At 49.0% G+C, this 16,130-nt stretch overlaps 1 protein-coding gene across 1 annotated transcript in view; it reads right to left on the reverse strand.

Annotated features, from left to right (window-relative positions):
* The window catches only part of LOC106148878 (unconventional myosin-XVI-like), a gene marked incomplete at its 5' end in the record, with an annotated part of 52,989 nt that overhangs the window by 20,433 nt on the left and 16,426 nt on the right, over nucleotides 1-16,130 (reverse strand). The window contains 2 exon segments of the mRNA XM_013515833.1: nucleotides 207-298; nucleotides 10,905-11,063. Coding sequence (XP_013371287.1) covers nucleotides 207-298; nucleotides 10,905-11,063 — 251 coding nt within the window.

Genomic DNA, 16,130 nt, shown 5'->3' on the forward strand with positions numbered 1-16,130 from the left:
TAATTTTTAGTTGTATTGGATTTTTTTTTTTGAAACAAGCAGAAATGGAGTTTGCCAATATAGAGAAGAATGTTGTGTTGGAAGACCGCAGGGCAGAGGTATGGATAACCAAGTTCTCCAGTTGAGGAGAAAGATCTCTAACTGAAGGGATGTCAGTCATAGCCTGTTTGCGTGTCGCCGGGCACACGGACATGCGGCATCCTTACCTGAGTGGTGTGACCCTCCCGATGTCTCTGGAACGACGACGTCCCTGTGCTGCTCACACACACCCTCGAGTACCCATCATCCTCAGCGAGACCTGTGGGGTCCACACACAGAGGTCAAGTTATGCCAACTTTCCCCAGTAAAGTAACTTTTGTACTGATTATAAGAAACTAGCATTGCCGCTTTTCACTTAATATTAGATTCACAACAGGGAGGGAAAGACAAAGTACTGTCACGGTGTCATGGGGCAAGCAGAAGCAATATTGAAATGTCTCGTGCAGCGCAGAAGTGAGTGTGACAGATGGAGGGGAGACAGGGAGACTCCCGGGGGCAGGAAACAGCACTGGGGAGCCTGGCTGGGGAAGAGGAGCACTGGGGCCAGGGGAGAGGCCAGCACTCTGGTGCTGTGGCAGGCAGAGTGTGCAGCTCACGGTGAGAAAGCCGTAACCAGGCCATGCGCCAGTGACTTCCGGGAGGACTGTGGTTTCCTGCAAAGAAAGGGAAGTGACCGGGCGAGTGTCTGTGGGGAAACAGAGAGCTTGGGAGGCCTGCTATTCACCACGTTTTGATTGGACACCCATGTGGGGTGACTGTGAGTCTGCAGAAGTTCCCACATGGCACAGAAATGCTCTTCTGAGCAGCCTTTCCTCCTCCGTGGTGGGGCTGATGGCCAGCCTCAGGGTCTGGGCTGCCGTGTTCACCCAAGGGTGTTCCAGCAGTGCACTTCGACTCCCATTCATCAAAACTGTGCCTCCTTATTGCTAAATGTGCCTGAAGACAAACCTGCCCCTACAACAGATAGCCACTGTGATAGGGTCCCTACTGTCACTTGGTTCCTAAACATGAACAGGCGCAAAGAGAAATAGCTGCCCAATGGGATGAATTCACTCCAAGTGCTTTACACACTCAGGATTACTCCCCTCCTCTGAAAGCCTAATTAACCAGCAGAGTTTAACTGATTAAACATACACAGAATTCCTAAATTAAAAATCATGAAGAAATTACTGCACATTTTCCTGATGTTAGGCAAAAGCTGGCTCCTCCGGGACTTGCCAACTGAGCTATTTGTTCAGTGGAGAAGTTGTTCTGGATGAAAGGCTCACCGCCCAAGTCTGGGCGGTCAGCAGTGCCTGCACACTGACCCCTCTGGGTGGCGACTCTGGGCTGGATGAGGACCCAGCCATGGGCCACACACGCCCCACAGCTGGAGAGTGGGGAGAGCTTTGTAGATGGGGTGCAGCATGTCGATGATAACCCAGCCCCTAGATGAGAGCTCTTGGGTTCCAGCAGCTGGGACGGAGCCTGCCCTGCCTGCTAAGATGAGGCGTGGTGTGGACTGGGGGCAGCTGGAGAAGCAGAGAGCAGCCTGCCCTCCTGGTCAGCCTCCGTGCAGGAGCGCAGCGTGGGGCACAGGGAGGAGCAGGATGCATGCGTCCCACCATGCGGGACCCCAGGCAGGAGGAGGGAGCTGCGCATGAGGAGTCTGAATTGAACTGGGAACTAGGGGACAAGGCCGCAAACCCTGACCCAAAGCAACTGGAGGATGCAGAGCACACAAGGTGAAGCAGTACCTATGGGCAGCCTCCGACTAAAGCGCAGAGGAACACCGTGCCACAGAGAGCAAAGCCCCTGCCCCGGAGGAGCCACGGCTTAGCGGGCTGCGGCGGGGATGACAGTGGACCAGTGCCACTGAGCCCGGACAGGGGGACGGGAGCGAGGGGCGCTCAGCCACCCCAGGAGGAGAGGACCCTTGCGAGCTTGCTGGGGGCTGTTGCCACTCAGAGGTGAGGTGCAGGACAGGAAGAGCACAGAGAGCAGGGCCGAGCCGGGTTGGATGGACGCAGAAGGCTGGGTGTGGCCAGCGAGGGGACAGGAAGCGCATGGCCGGGTTGGGGAGCTGAGTCCCTCCCGGAGGGCAGGGCAAGCTTCACTGCAAGGTTCACAGGAGTAGACAGTGTCTGAGGACCGCGGGTGGCACTGCAGACACCGCAGGCACACTCTGAGGGGGAAGTGGGCTCCTGCCTCCTCCAGGAAAGCATCAGGTGCATTCGAAAGCACCACAGATAAAAGGCAGACTCACAAAGAACAGCACAGAGCATTTCAACACAGGAAAGGAAAGGCTTTATTATCCTTAAAACCCCCTACAAATCAAAGTCAAAGAATATGCATAGAAAACTAAGAAGAAATGACATAAATGACTAGAAATATATGTTCACGTTCATTGAAAATTCAAAAGATGCATGTAAGATTGTAATGACTTACCTATTTTATCTACCAAGATAACAAAGACCACAGCGCTGTGTTACAGAACTCTGAGCTTCATATAAGACAGAATGGGAAGTGGAGGTCCACACCCATCCCCGAACACAGGGCTCTCATGATTTCAATCTACGTTTTCCTATCTTTTAACAAATCTCAGAAACCATGCCACTTCGCCTGTACACAGAAGAGCCAGCTGGCATCGCTGGGGAGAGGCTTCTTCACAGGCAGGGTTCTCTCCCGCGGTGCAGCGCAGGACATTGTTGTCCCCGGGGCCCCCAGAGCCTGGCAGAGCAGAGACTGCCGCCTGTATGGCAGGGGCGCAGGTTGGGGACACTGAAGGTTAAGCAGGGCCTTGATGTGGCTTCTCTCACGGGGAACAGAGCTGCACCGGAGGACACTGCGCACACCGCAGGGTGGACTCCTGTCCCGCCTTCCCCCGGGGCAGATGTGCAGCTGAGAGTCCGGACTTAGGACAGCTTGTGTTCCTTCCTTGCCCTCCATTCGGAGCAGCAGCCAGGTGCCTGCACCAGCCAAGCATGTCATTTGATACTAAACTCTTATTTTAAGAAGTCACACTTGGCCGGATTACTGCTGGGGCTGAGGGTTTCCAGAGCGTCAGAATCCTGACCTGGACACCTGGTGTCTCTGCTCGAAGGAGGCACATGAGGGCTCAGGGAAGGAGCATCCCGAAGCCAAGATGCCGTGACCCAGAGCCCACCGAGACCCCTCCTGGAACCCTCAGGGGCCCTGTGAGCTCGGGCTGAGAAGATGCAACAGGCTTCCGGCGGGAGAGGAAGGAACTGACTCAGAGTATGGGGACTAAGCCCTCACCAAGGACATGAAGAGAAACAGTGGTGTTAGGACTCGCTCCTGCTGGGCGGGGCATGGCTCTTGTTCCTGGAGCTCCCAGTGGTTTGAAAGTGGTCCTGGAGCGTGCCCGCCTCTGGGGTCATAAAGTCTATGCTCAGGCTCTGCGGATCCACCGCAGGATTTTGAAGTGGAGAACAGAGCAAACCTTAAAAGTCTGTGACACTGAATTTGATGTGCCTAACCAGTCAGAGCATCCCTTCTTGGGGGTCCAAAGTTGTCTGGCTTCCCTCCTCCGCCCTCCCGGCTCCAAGGGGCTCCATCATCCTCGCCATCCTCTCCGGCTTTCCAGACACCGGACCCCACGCTCTCCTGTCCTTGCCTGCCTGGCCCTCGTCTCCGTTCCTCTCCTCCTCTGTGTGTCAGGCCTTCGCTCACCGCTCTCTTTAAGTTCTTCCCTGATGCTTAGCTGGGAATCCTGCCTTTCCTGCGCTGAACTCTGTTCGCGTCACTGACATCACGTACACAAGGAGCCTGTCCTTGGAAGTCCTCCTCCTTCCTGAACCTCAAGTCCGCCCGAGTCAGGCTGCTCTCAGACCTCCACGTGTGTTAGAGTCCTGCGTGGCCTCTCCTCTCTCCTTGCCTGAGTCGTGCTGGCCCCTGGCTCTGCTCGCCCCTGGCCCAGCCTGCTCCAGGGTGCGCTCCTTGGCTGGAGCACATAACCCGAGAAGGCTCAGTGCAGGGCGATCAGCTCGGCGCCCTGTATCTTATTTCATACCCAGTAGTACCATCAGGTACTGTTCTTAAAAACAGCAGTGTGTTCCCCTCCTCTGTGTGGAAAGAAGGCTCTTTCAGGACCCTGACCGATTCAGGTGACACCGCCAACGGCCCTGGCCATTTCAGTTTTCGTTGGCACCTGTCTGCGGTACGTAGCGATCACGTTCATCGCGGGCAGCTGGCGTGAGGACACCACGCATGTTCATTCTTTTCATGTCTGCTCCCCATCTTTTGGTCTCCTTTCCTCTGTAAAAGACCTACCTCCTAACTTCTGGTTATCCACCTTCTAGTTCGCTCCTTATATATGCTGCCGGTTTCTCATATAGAAGAAGCCACATGATATTTAAGCTTGTATGCCTGACTCATTTCACTGAATGTGGTGGTCTCAAGATGCATCCATTTTCCTACAGGTCACCGAGTTTATCCTTCTTTATGGCAAAGCCATACTCCATTGTTTGTAAATGCATTTTTTATCCAGTCATCTGTGGGTGGGCATAGAAGCTGCTTCCATGACTTAGCTGTTACGAGTTGCGCTTCTATTCACACAGATGTGCATGGATCACTGTCATAGTTAACCCAAGCTTTAACTCTTCACACCTGTGGAAAAGTCTTTAACTTGTCTTTGATGCTCATGGGAGGATAACTAGAAGGGCAGTAGCTGAGTTGAATGCCCTGTTCTGTATCTTTTCTGGCAGGCATCACCCATGTTTGATGTTCACAGGGAGGGAGCCTCGTGTGGCTCAGACAATGATACCACTCCCCGCCCTGCCCAGCACAGTACCTACGTTCCACTGGCGAGCAGGACAGACACTGCTTGGGATCGTGTGCCCTGCCCTCCACAAGGACTCCTCTCAGCATTCTGCCTGAGCGTTATTTTGCAACTTCCAACCTAGGAGACAACTTCCCTGAATTTACCATGTATTCTCATATTCACCCCAGAGACCCAAATTGTACGGTGTGTCAGTTCCTCGAACAGCAGGTACGCCATTACCGTGATATATATTTTGACTGCTCACGTGCCTGCATTTGGGTCTATGTGTAAATAAGTCATAAAGCCTCTGTGCTGGTATTGTAGCCTGCACAGTCTTGGAGGATTGAATTCACCACCTTGCACCTCATCTCTTCATTGCATAGAGTTTCTGTTTTTATTGGAAAAATCCACATGGCTCGTCTAGCTCTAAAATCCTCTGAGATTTTATGATAACTGTGTACAGGTAGCAGGCACTGAGCACTAACTTTGTACTAGCAGCGTCGTATAAAAATCCCATAGCAATCTGTGAGGTGGAGTTTTAAATCATATTCATTTTTAAGACAAGAAGACCGAAAGGCTGAGAAGTTAAGTAGTCAAGTGTCAGAGGGGATTGGATCCAGGTGGGAAAACTCCTTAAGCCCCAGGAATAATGTCACATTGTTAGAAAACAGCAAGTGGTCACCTCAATCCATCCATTTCCAGCCGGTATAATGCCAAGTAGCGGAGAAAATTTAATTAAATGAGGTCCCAAGTAGACGTGATTTAATATGACTTCACAATGCTGTTCAATTGGAGGAGGAGGAGCAGAGCTTGCAGATGTCCTGGGGCTTTCTTTCTTTACAAAGGCATTTATCGCTTGAAATTGCCAAGTGCAAAATATTCCAGCACATCCAGGGAAGGCTGCTGCCTCTTTGTCTTGCCTTTGAGCTTTGAGTCCGATGAAAACAGTACAACTGCCAAGGCCTCAGCCCCGTTCTCACAAACACAGCGAGGCTGTAGAGTATATTTAGACACAAGTTATGGGCTCCCACCAGTGGCTCGTTGGGCAGTGGAGTGGATTTATCTCAAGGCCTGGCCGGTGCAGGTCATAACTTTGTGTCCTCACAACAGCTGAGCTCAGTGTGGGAGAGGCACGCAAACTGGGCACTCCTAGCCGGAGTGGGCGCCACTGCCCTCCCCGCAGCACGCCTTCTGTCAGCGCAGGCAACCCTTCCCGAGGGTGGAGCGAGGGCACACAGCGTGCACATAGCCAGATACCACCTCCCGGAAAGCCAGACGGCGGTGCACACAGAAAGACTCTGCTCTTTAGCTGCCATTTTTCCTGCTGCTTGGGAATAAAACTTGTATGTGCTGAGTGGGGAGACTGAAAATCACACAGATGATAAAACACCCTTGCTGGAAATTTTTATATCTCTTTTTCTCCATAAAACAAACCTCTAATATTCACGGTATCTTATTTGATATGGCTAAAACATTCTACAACTAAAAACTGCTCTCTAATCTAATGATAAATAACCACAAATCCGAGGAATAATTAAATACACAAAAAAGATCTGAGTCGGTGTTCACGTCAGAAGAAGGAGGGCGATTAAAGACAGGGACAGCTGTAATTACCCACACAGAACTATATTTCAGCTAATGAACAAACAGATCATCATTCCTGGGATGCAGAGGCAGCATGCTGATACTGGCACTCCAAAGAGAAGTCGTTTCCTAGAAAAGAATACTTTCTGGTTCACCTTGCACTTTAAGCTTAAACATTTACTTTCATCTTGTGGCTTTATTCAGAGAGGACAGTGACGACCCTGAATGAATAATGAGTCTGTACTAGTGACTGCCTTACAAGCTGTCCTGGTCATGTACCTAGCGTAAGGACCACAAGCCTCGTTTGCTCCACTGTGATAATACGGACTTGGATAATTCTTCTGACTCTGCTCTCGGCGTGCGCTCACTGGCTCCTTCCTAACGTGCACTACTGTGCCATCAGGAGAGGCCTCCTCAGGCCCAAGCATCCAGGGCAAGATGCCGGAGATTTTAATCATCCTGGGAGAGTTTCAGGCATCCAGAAATTCATGGTGCTCACAAAACCACATCAGCATAAATGTGTCAGATTGCTTTGAAAGACTGGACCCTCCACTGCAATAATTTCCCTTTTGTGCCCATAACTCTCGAGATTTTCAAGTGATCTTCAGTCAGTGACAACACAGAACCAGCTGTATTTTAAAATCCAGCCCCGGTAAGCATTTGAGGAAGAATATATAAATCTGTGTTCCAGAGTTTGGGCATACACTACTTTTACATGCTGAAGTTTATGGGCCTGACATTCCTAAAGACTCACTTTTATATTATTGATTTCAAGGCGCGTTCACCATGAACATTTCCATTTAGGTCTACAGGGCTTTTGTTTGCTCAGTTGGCTTTTGGCTTTGTTTTCACTTTCAGAGTAAGACTGAGCTTTTTGAATTTACTGATCTAGGATCATTCTCCCAAGCTGTAGATTTTTGTCTTTTCAGGTGAAACACGGAAACAACTAAATACTTTGGTGAAGGGGTGCTCCCGTTCTTCCTTTCCTCACTCTCTGTCTTTTGCTTGTTGTCTCCTCACGGGGTTGTCACTGCCATGCAAGTCGAGGGACCACGTGGTAAGCCACTGGAAGTCAGCCACGCCCTCTCCATTCCCTCTCATAGATGTGACTGACTCTGCCTCCTTGGAAGGGCAATCTCTGCCCCTCCTCAATGGGAACCTTCTCAGAGCTCCTCCCCTCCCTGGCCAGCGATTCTCTAGGGAGCGTGGAGCACCAGGCCAGAGCAGCGCTTGCCTTTCTGCTGTCCAAGGAGGTCGAGCTCCACTGACAGTGTCTGTGGACACGCTTGTTCCTGTCTTCGGCCCGACTCTCTCTTGAGCTGCCTTTTGCTCTTAACTTAAGTCCACTCTGACCGGGACCCCATGGTTGGCTCTGTGTGGCAGAGGTATTTTCACCCAACTCCTGGCTTTCCCTGTTTGCTCTATGGCTCTATGGCCTTTTCTGTCCTCTGAGAAAGTCCTTCCTTTTCCTTTTTCTTTTTTTGTTTTAAGATAATAAAAGTCTCCTCTTATATTTTCTTTCAGAAATTTATTGTTTTACATTTGGTATTTAGACCTAGAATCCACCAAAGATTTTTGGTGTGCGTGTGCGTCCTGAGGTAAGGGAAGCTTCTACTCTTACCCCCACGGACACCAAAGAGTTCTCCCAGCACCCGAGAAAGCAGCTCTGTGTCCAGTGAAGCGGCCCTTAACACCAGCCAGGAGACTCTTCTTCCTCCCGGCATGGTTGTCCAGCGCTGGCGTTATTTCTTCCTCAGAACTTTGGGAGAATTTACTGGAGAAAGAATCTGAACTGAGTTTTCCTTGCAGGAAGGTATTCCAGTTATCCACTAAACTAATTTAACATTTAAAGCAATATTTAGCTTTCTTATTTCTTTATTTTGGTTAGTTCTATTTTTTGGGAACTGTATTTTTTCAAGTAAATTTACTATTATTTTTGGCAAAAAAATTATAGTTTTTAATCATAGTTTTTTATAGTTCTGATTATAGTTTTTTAATTTCCGCAAGACCAGTCACTGTGTCCCTGTTCTGTGCCTAAGGTCTAATATCTACTTCCATCCGCTTACAAGATGATCATCAGTTCTATTAGTGCTCTCTAGGATAGTTTTATTTGAAGAACAAAACTGATGCTTTGCTCTTCTATATTTCAATAAATTACGTGCTTAATTTTATTATATCTTCCCCTCCGCTTTGCTGGAGTCCAGTTTTATTGTTTCTCACTTCTAGCTTTCCTAGCACTGGCTCCCTGCCTCCCTCCCACTGCAATCCGATGTTTGAAGGCGCACATTTCTGTCCTTGAAGACTCTCGCCATGTCCCACAGGTTGTCATCTTGCATGAGCATCCCAATGTGCTCTCTTCAAATTATTCTGTGACATTTTCTTGAGTCCACTAACTACTTAGAGATGCAACTCTGAAGTCCCAGATGCATGAAGGTCATGCATTCTGTTTGCTACTATTTGCAAGCTCTATTTCCCTCACATCTACTCTCTCAGCCCTATGCATTTCACGTATCTTAGTGTTTCAAGTATTGTATTATCAGTTATCTTTGAGGTAGGTTCACTTTAGGTGAAGCTTTAAAATTTAAGGTCATCCTAAAAGTTTATTTTCATGTGTGCTCCTCTATTTGTCATCCGCGACCTCTGTACTTTTGCTTCCCTCCAGACATCCTTTGCTCCACTCTTTCCCCATCTTTGGGGTTCATCAGGTTTTTGATGATTTTCTTTGACTTCTTTACCAGTTTGGAAACTGCACATCCCACTTGCACTTATCGGGGAGCAATGCCGAGTCCAGGTCCTCAGACTGTGACATTAACCAGCAGCGTTGCCTTCTCCTGCCTGCACTAAGCTCTACTGTTCCTGTGTCTCTGAACCTTCTCGGTGTTAATGTTTGGTCCCTTTTTGCTTTTCCCCCTAAAATTACCCTTGCATTTTACCAGGAATTTTTGTTATTTTAGAAGCTGGGCTGGCAGTACTCTGCATGTCCGTGTTGCGCGCAGCCCGCACTGTCTCTGGACCTGGGTGGTAATGCATCTTCTCTACCTCAGCCTGCTTTTAAGGTTGATGCTTGGTCTTCATTTTCCAAGAATCTGGCTATAGTGGCCATCAACTTCCCCTGATGTTTTCATTGTGTTGTAAAGGACTGTCTCACTCTATTCCTGTGTTTTACAACTTCAGAATTTCTATTTGAGAGCTTTTGTTGAGTCTCCATTTCGGCTGAAGTTCTTTTATCTATTTGGGTAGGGTAAGCATACATACTTTTAAGGTATATGTCAGACCTCCAAGGAGGTCGAGCTCCACTGACAGTGTCTGTGGACACGCTTGTTCCTGTCTTCGGCCCGACTCTCTCTTGAGCTATCATCGTTTCAGTGAGTGTGGATTCCTATAATGACTGCAATAAGCAGTTAACAATAAGCAGTGATTTCCCAGATTATTTTGTGTGCTTATGTATGTGTCTGTGTCTGGTTATTTTTGATTGTGTGTTGGACTTTGTTTTTGAGAAATGGTTTGTGAGAATATCTTGAAGCCTAGGCTTCCATTCCTTTCCTTGAGGAGAGATCTATGTGTGCTCTGCCCAAGCACTTGGGGACCCTACCACATCAGGACACCTCCATTCAACACTGAAGCTGAATAATTTGCAGCTGAGCTGTGGTTCCTCGTTCCCGTGCACTGACTTTTGGGGTGGACACTTCATGGCCAAACCCTGAGGCTGTGGACTTGGTCCCTTGGTCCCTTGTGATCCCAGGAGGCAGTGGGGTCACGGCAGATTCTTGATCACCTCTGCGAGGGTCCGCAGTATCCCTAGGGGTGGGGTGTGTGTCCCTGCTGTACTGACAACACCTCCAGAGCCCACAGAAGTCCGTTCCCATCCCTGTCCTGATGCTTCTCCAATACTTTGCATCAGACTAAAGGAAAACATTTGTTCAGTTCCTTTGGATGTTTTTATGGAAAGGTTGGTCTGATATTTTTCACCCGGCTTCTTTTATATGTAAGAGAAAATATTTATTTAGAGAGTTTTAGACACATAAACTGAAGCTAATTTGTAAATGATATACTCATTGTTGTACTTAAAAAAACTAAAAGCAGTTCAGCATTTACCATTTTTTCAATATTATTTTCCACCACATCTCTTAGTTATGGGAAAATATTTTTTAATTAAACGAAGTTGGTAGAACATCCATCTCCTCCTCCTTCTCAGTATATGACTAATTTTATGCCAGTTCTGATGGCTCAATATTGCAAAACATCTCTGAAAATTCTCCAAAGAGTGAATGAAATTCTAATCCCTAACATAAACCATAATATTTTCACAATAATACCCTAGTGGAGTTTCACAGTTTATATTCTATTTTCCAGTTATTAAGCCTATGTACATTTCTGTTTTAAACCCATCTTTTCTAGAAAGGTGTTATAGTTTCAAACTTTTGTGCATTTACTTCAGAGTTGTTTTTAACTGTATCAATTTTTTTTTTTATTTTGAAAATTAAAAAACTGACATACTTAGGAGTTTAAAAATACGTACCATTTGAGACAGAATTTCCATTTTCTGCAGTTACAGCACTGGGCAGTGAATTAGAGAATTGAATTCCGTGGTTGTTTGCATTTCTATCTTGAGTCTCCGAAGTGATTTCTGATGTACTGGCATCATGCTGGCTGGTTAGGTTCAGGTTAGTTTCAAAACCTAAAATAAATTTTAGAAAAGATTGTTCTTCTGTGATAACATGTACTGAGAAAACTGAATAGTACTAGGAGAAAATAATAAAACATCAAGTCAAGTTTTATGACATGCAAAATAATTGATAATAATCCTTAATCAAATCTGTGGTCTATATAACGGTCGCCAAATTTTGCCACAATATTACTGAACCAAAAGAAAAGCATTAAATGGTGAAAATTCCATAATTTGTCACTTTCGAATATATTTATACAGAGTTTCTGAAGTCACAGATCAAGTAGGTTCAAGTAGTCTTACCCATCTGCAAAAAGAAATGAGCTCATGTATCAGGAGCTCTCTGAATTATTAAATTTAAATATAGTAAGGCACACATCACTTTGAAAGATAAGGAATCTATTTTCTGCATGATTGTAAAATTTTTATTAGCCACTTTGGAAAATGAAGCTTCAAATACACTAAAATATATCATGCTCTGAAGATCAGACGAGCGTCCCACTTGCACCATCTGAGACCCGAGCACACGGAAGCTGTCATCTAAACCCAGCCGAAGGGCTGTAAACCGAGCACAAGCAACACGGGTGCTGCCCTGGCCCTGGCCTGTTCCCTCCCCAAGCTGGTTCCCTCTGTCTTGCTGCCAGGATGAGGCGTCCCTGGGATTGGCTCCTGCTGCTCTGGAGCTGCCCCAAGGGTGGCACTGAGCCTAAGGCCCCGTGTGCGGGTTTGTTTTTTCATAGGTACTTAGTGGATTCTGCCTTTGGGTTATGACTTTCCAAAGTTTCAGGCTAATAATTATCCCAAAGGGGTAGCAAACATCATTTACATCATGTGACTTTTCTCATGGCAGAAGTGTGTTCTCCCTGGTCCAGTCCCTATAACCCAGCGTGCATAAGACAGAGCTCTTATCCAGATTTTGCCAGGAATTAAAGTTATTCAGAGTCATGCTGTGGAAAGGGTTGCATGGAAATTGAACCTTTAAATTCTGATTTAATTTTGTCCAGCTTTTTCCTCGGTGAAAGACAAGTTAAATCATGTCATTTCTGTGCTTAATGCGCTTGAAGGAACTGCTGTTGCCTAAAATCCCATGTGGGGAGGCAGCAGGGAGGAAGAAAGGAAGGGGGAGGATGGGAAGGAAAAGGGAAAGGGCCGGCTCCCAGAGACCATGTCTGAGGCTGGCCTGGACTTGGTCTTCCCAACCCTGCCCACTCCCTGACATCGTCCTCGTTCCCTGGAGGCCACACCCACACTGCACCATGGGTGACAGGCCCTTGGTGAATCACTGCAGAGCTCTCCTGCCCTCAGTCACAGAGCGCAGCCTTCTCAGCCCAGAGAGACTTCAGAGAGTTAGAGGCAAATACTGCTGATAGACAGAATGAACGGAAAAGCGTCAGAGAGTCCTCACAAAATAATTCCAGTTAGCCAAAGCAATCTCCAGCAAAGTGAGCAAGGCAGGAAGTACTGTTCAACCTGACTTCAAAACACACAGTATGAAGCTAAAGTAAATGAAATAGCAGACTAAGGGCACAAAACCAGGCACACAGACCAGCAGAGCAGCGTGCAGACCCTGGCAGGGAACCAAACATCTACAGTCAACTGATTTTTGGTGAAGGCTCTGAGAACACGCACTGCAGGAAGGACAATCTTTCCAATAACGGTGCTGGGAAAACTGGGTATCCATACGCAGAAGAAGGAAACTAGACACCTATCATTCTCCAGTTACAAAACCAACTGGAAACGAATTAGAGAAATGTTGAAACTTAAAAGGTTGTGTAAGTTAGGTGGCAGCCCTGTGTTACCTGCTAAATGTTATCTTAGTTTTTGCCCAACACCCCCAATGTAAAGGAGGAGAAGTTCTTTTGCCTCGTGTTTTAAGGGAATTCAGTCCACGATCTGCCGCTTCAAGGCAGAGAAACCTCACGGCAGAAGGGCATGATAGAGCAAAGCTGCTTAGCTCACGGTGCCCAGAAAGCAGCATGAGGAAGAGTACCAAGGCAGCGGCCGGGCACCAGATAGAGTAGCTGAGGTCACCCCTCCATGACCTCCCAGCACACCCAGAAGTGTGTCCACCAGTCCCCTGCTGGCTCCCAAGCCAATCAGATTGATGCCATCAAGCTGAGCCACCACTATATACACAGTGGCGCAGCACCCAGCAGAAGAAGAATGCGATTGTGTGCTACACGCGTAGAACGGGAGGTCATTATGGAAGCGAGACGGACCAGGCTCAGGAAGGCGAGCAGTGCATGATTGCACTGACACGCTGAATCTGAAACAGGTGGCCCCACACACAGAGAAGAGCGGTGGGTGGGGGAGGGCAGGAGGACGACGCTGTCCCTGAGATTAGGGGGGGTGGCAGGGGAGTCTTTGTGGGCTAACGCGCAGCAGGGTAATGCCACTAAGAAAAACGTCAAAAAAAAAAAAAAAAAAAAAAAAAAAGACAGAAAAGAAAAACGCCCCACACACTTCACGATGGCAGAAGAAAGGGTGTGATATTTTCATCAAAAGCATTAATGAGGTAGATGCACAGGATCTGACTTAAAGATTACGCAATGAATGTCGGTGTCAGCGTGTCGCTCAGCACCCGGGAAGTATGTAGAGTTTTTATGCCCTTACCTAGCAGTCAAAAATAACTTTAAGTGAAAAATGACCATGCTTCAAAAGCCAAACGGAAGTGTCTCTGTTTAAATGACCCTTCGGGCATTGTAGCCCTTGCCTCCCTTGCACCTAGAGCCAAGCACAAAGGCGCACGCGTGACAGCAGTGACAAGCGGGCACGGCCAGGTGGGTCCTCCCAGTCCTAGCTCCTGACAGGTGCAAGCCGGGAAGTGGCTGAAGTCGGAAGGGTGCCCACGCAGCGTCGCGTGCAGTAGCTTTGCATGTCAGGGAGCAGGCTCCCTTCTAAGCTGCCCAAGACACAGACTTCGTTCACTTCGCTTTCCCTTTAAGCAACTTCACTCTCATGTTCAGCTCGGTTATTTATTGAGCATCACTGCATGCCAGACGCTCTCGGTGCTGGAGAAACAAATACCATGGCCCATGGCTTGGAGCTCTGCTCCCAGGAAGATGCTGACAAGGGGAGACACACACACAGCAGGTGTCAGCCAGGGTGTGGCCCCGCTGGCTGGAAAATCAGCAGCCCGAGAGCTGGCAGGTGCTTAAGGTTGGACCTAGATTTGCGGACAGTGTGGGTCAGGGCAGCGTCTCTGGAGGTGTAACTGGCTGAGGAGGAGGAGGCGGGGTGGAAGTCGAAGGTACAGGACCCCCTCCTTCCACCAGTGTGAACCTGGAAGAGCTCATTTTCTCCAGGGACCAAGCAGTAGCATCCCCATGAGTCTGGCAGCTGGGTACAAGGTGGTGTCCAAGGGTCACAGGACTGAGCCAGTAGCGCCTGTGAGTCCACCTGAGGAGGCCAGGGGTTTTGTGTTCAGGGGATGGGAGGCTACAGCAGGGCACAGGCACAGTCCTCCGAGACACCGCACCTGCCAGGAGAATCGCTGATGCTGGCCGTCCTTATCATAGGTGACCCCGTGGAGTGCTACTCTGTTATGAAGAAGGATAAACTTGAGTCATCTGTAGGGAAGTGGGTGTACCTACAGACTGTACTGTTAAATGAAACAAATCAGACACACAGCTTAAACATCACTTGGTTCCTCATTAATGAGGAGCCCAAAGTACAAATAAGTTAAAGAGCAAAGACAGATCACAGGCAACCTGGAGCAGCATCTTTTGCAGATGGGGAGGGAACCAAAAGAGGGAGGGCAAAGGAAAGAAGGGGACATAAAGAGAAGGAAGGCGTGTGCTGGAGCGTGAGCGCGACGCACTGCCAACGTGGACTGATGAAAGGAAAAGGTAAAGAAAGAGCGAAACTAGTCAGAGCTTTCAGCTTCGCCACTGCAGTTCTTAAACACTTCCTGTTCCAACAGGAAGTTCAGCTGCAGCCAAGAGAGCCTGAAACATTTTGTATATGTATGAGTGAGGCTGCAATTCTGTGTTGTCTGCTGAATATTTTCTCAACTGTGCAAGGCTGGTCCTGGGGCGCGCGCGGCTGCACGGCTCTCCCCCAGGTCACTCCCGGCGGCCGGCGGCCCCGAAAACGGCGCGGCCTCGGCCCTGCGGTCCTCTCCGCGGCTGTCCTAACTCATCAGTAGGGAGCCGGGGTTCTTGCTTACGAAATGATGTGTCAGCACCTGCTGGCGCACACCTCCCTCCGGGTTAGACTCAGGCACGCCAGAGGGCTGTGCCCCAACTTGTTAACTTCTGGGTTTGCACGTGAGGGTCAAAGGCAGAGACGGCTAACCCGGCTGAGCCGACGTGGCGGCGCGGTCCCTGCGCAAAGGGCTCCGCTAGCCTGCACTCCGCACCGAAGAATCACAGCGCCCTGTGTGGGGAACTTTAGGAACGACGCGGTGCAGATGCTGAGGCAGAAATCGGGCCTGCTCCTGCCTCCTGCCATGGCCAGCAGGTTGCTGGAGGAGGGGAAGGCTCACAGAAGGAAACTAGGACATTGCCGGAGAACCCAAGGAGTAAGCAGAGAACAAGGAAGGAGACCCCGGGAGTCCAGGGCACGGCCCAGGCGCTTCTGAGTCCCTGCGCCTGGCGCCATCTGTGGCTGTGAGCTCGGTGCTCCTGTGGTTGCCGGGTGCCAGTCTGGATACCCGCAGTGTCTTCTTCTAGGCCTTGAACAGGATTCCCGTGAGCTCCGCCCGGCGCCGTTACAGGTCCAGGAGAAATGAGTCAGGTCAGGATGTGACTCAGAGATCTTGCCGCTGGAGCGCAATCTCCAAGTGCGCACGCTACGCACACTGGAGTGGGATTTTAATCTGGAGAGAGTTCTAGCAGACCGTGAACATCGATAAAACAAACCTGCGCTCTCCTGTGTCGGTTTCCATACAACGGGAATATCGCGCCGGCATCCTTTTAAAACTGCTTTCTAAGGAGGTGATTAGTCCCTGGGGTTCAAATTTGGAGACTTCTCAGTTATCTCAACTGGGAGAGAGTCTGCTGAGCAGGCCCTAGTCCCCAGGAGCCCCTCCCAGGCCCCCAAAGCCTAGGCTTTTCTGGCCAGAATGCCGGTTGCACT

Source organism: Chinchilla lanigera, unplaced genomic scaffold (genome assembly GCF_000276665.1).
Source record: "Chinchilla lanigera isolate Chin_1 unplaced genomic scaffold, ChiLan1.0 scaffold00003, whole genome shotgun sequence".
NCBI lineage: Eukaryota > Metazoa > Chordata > Mammalia > Rodentia > Chinchillidae > Chinchilla > Chinchilla lanigera.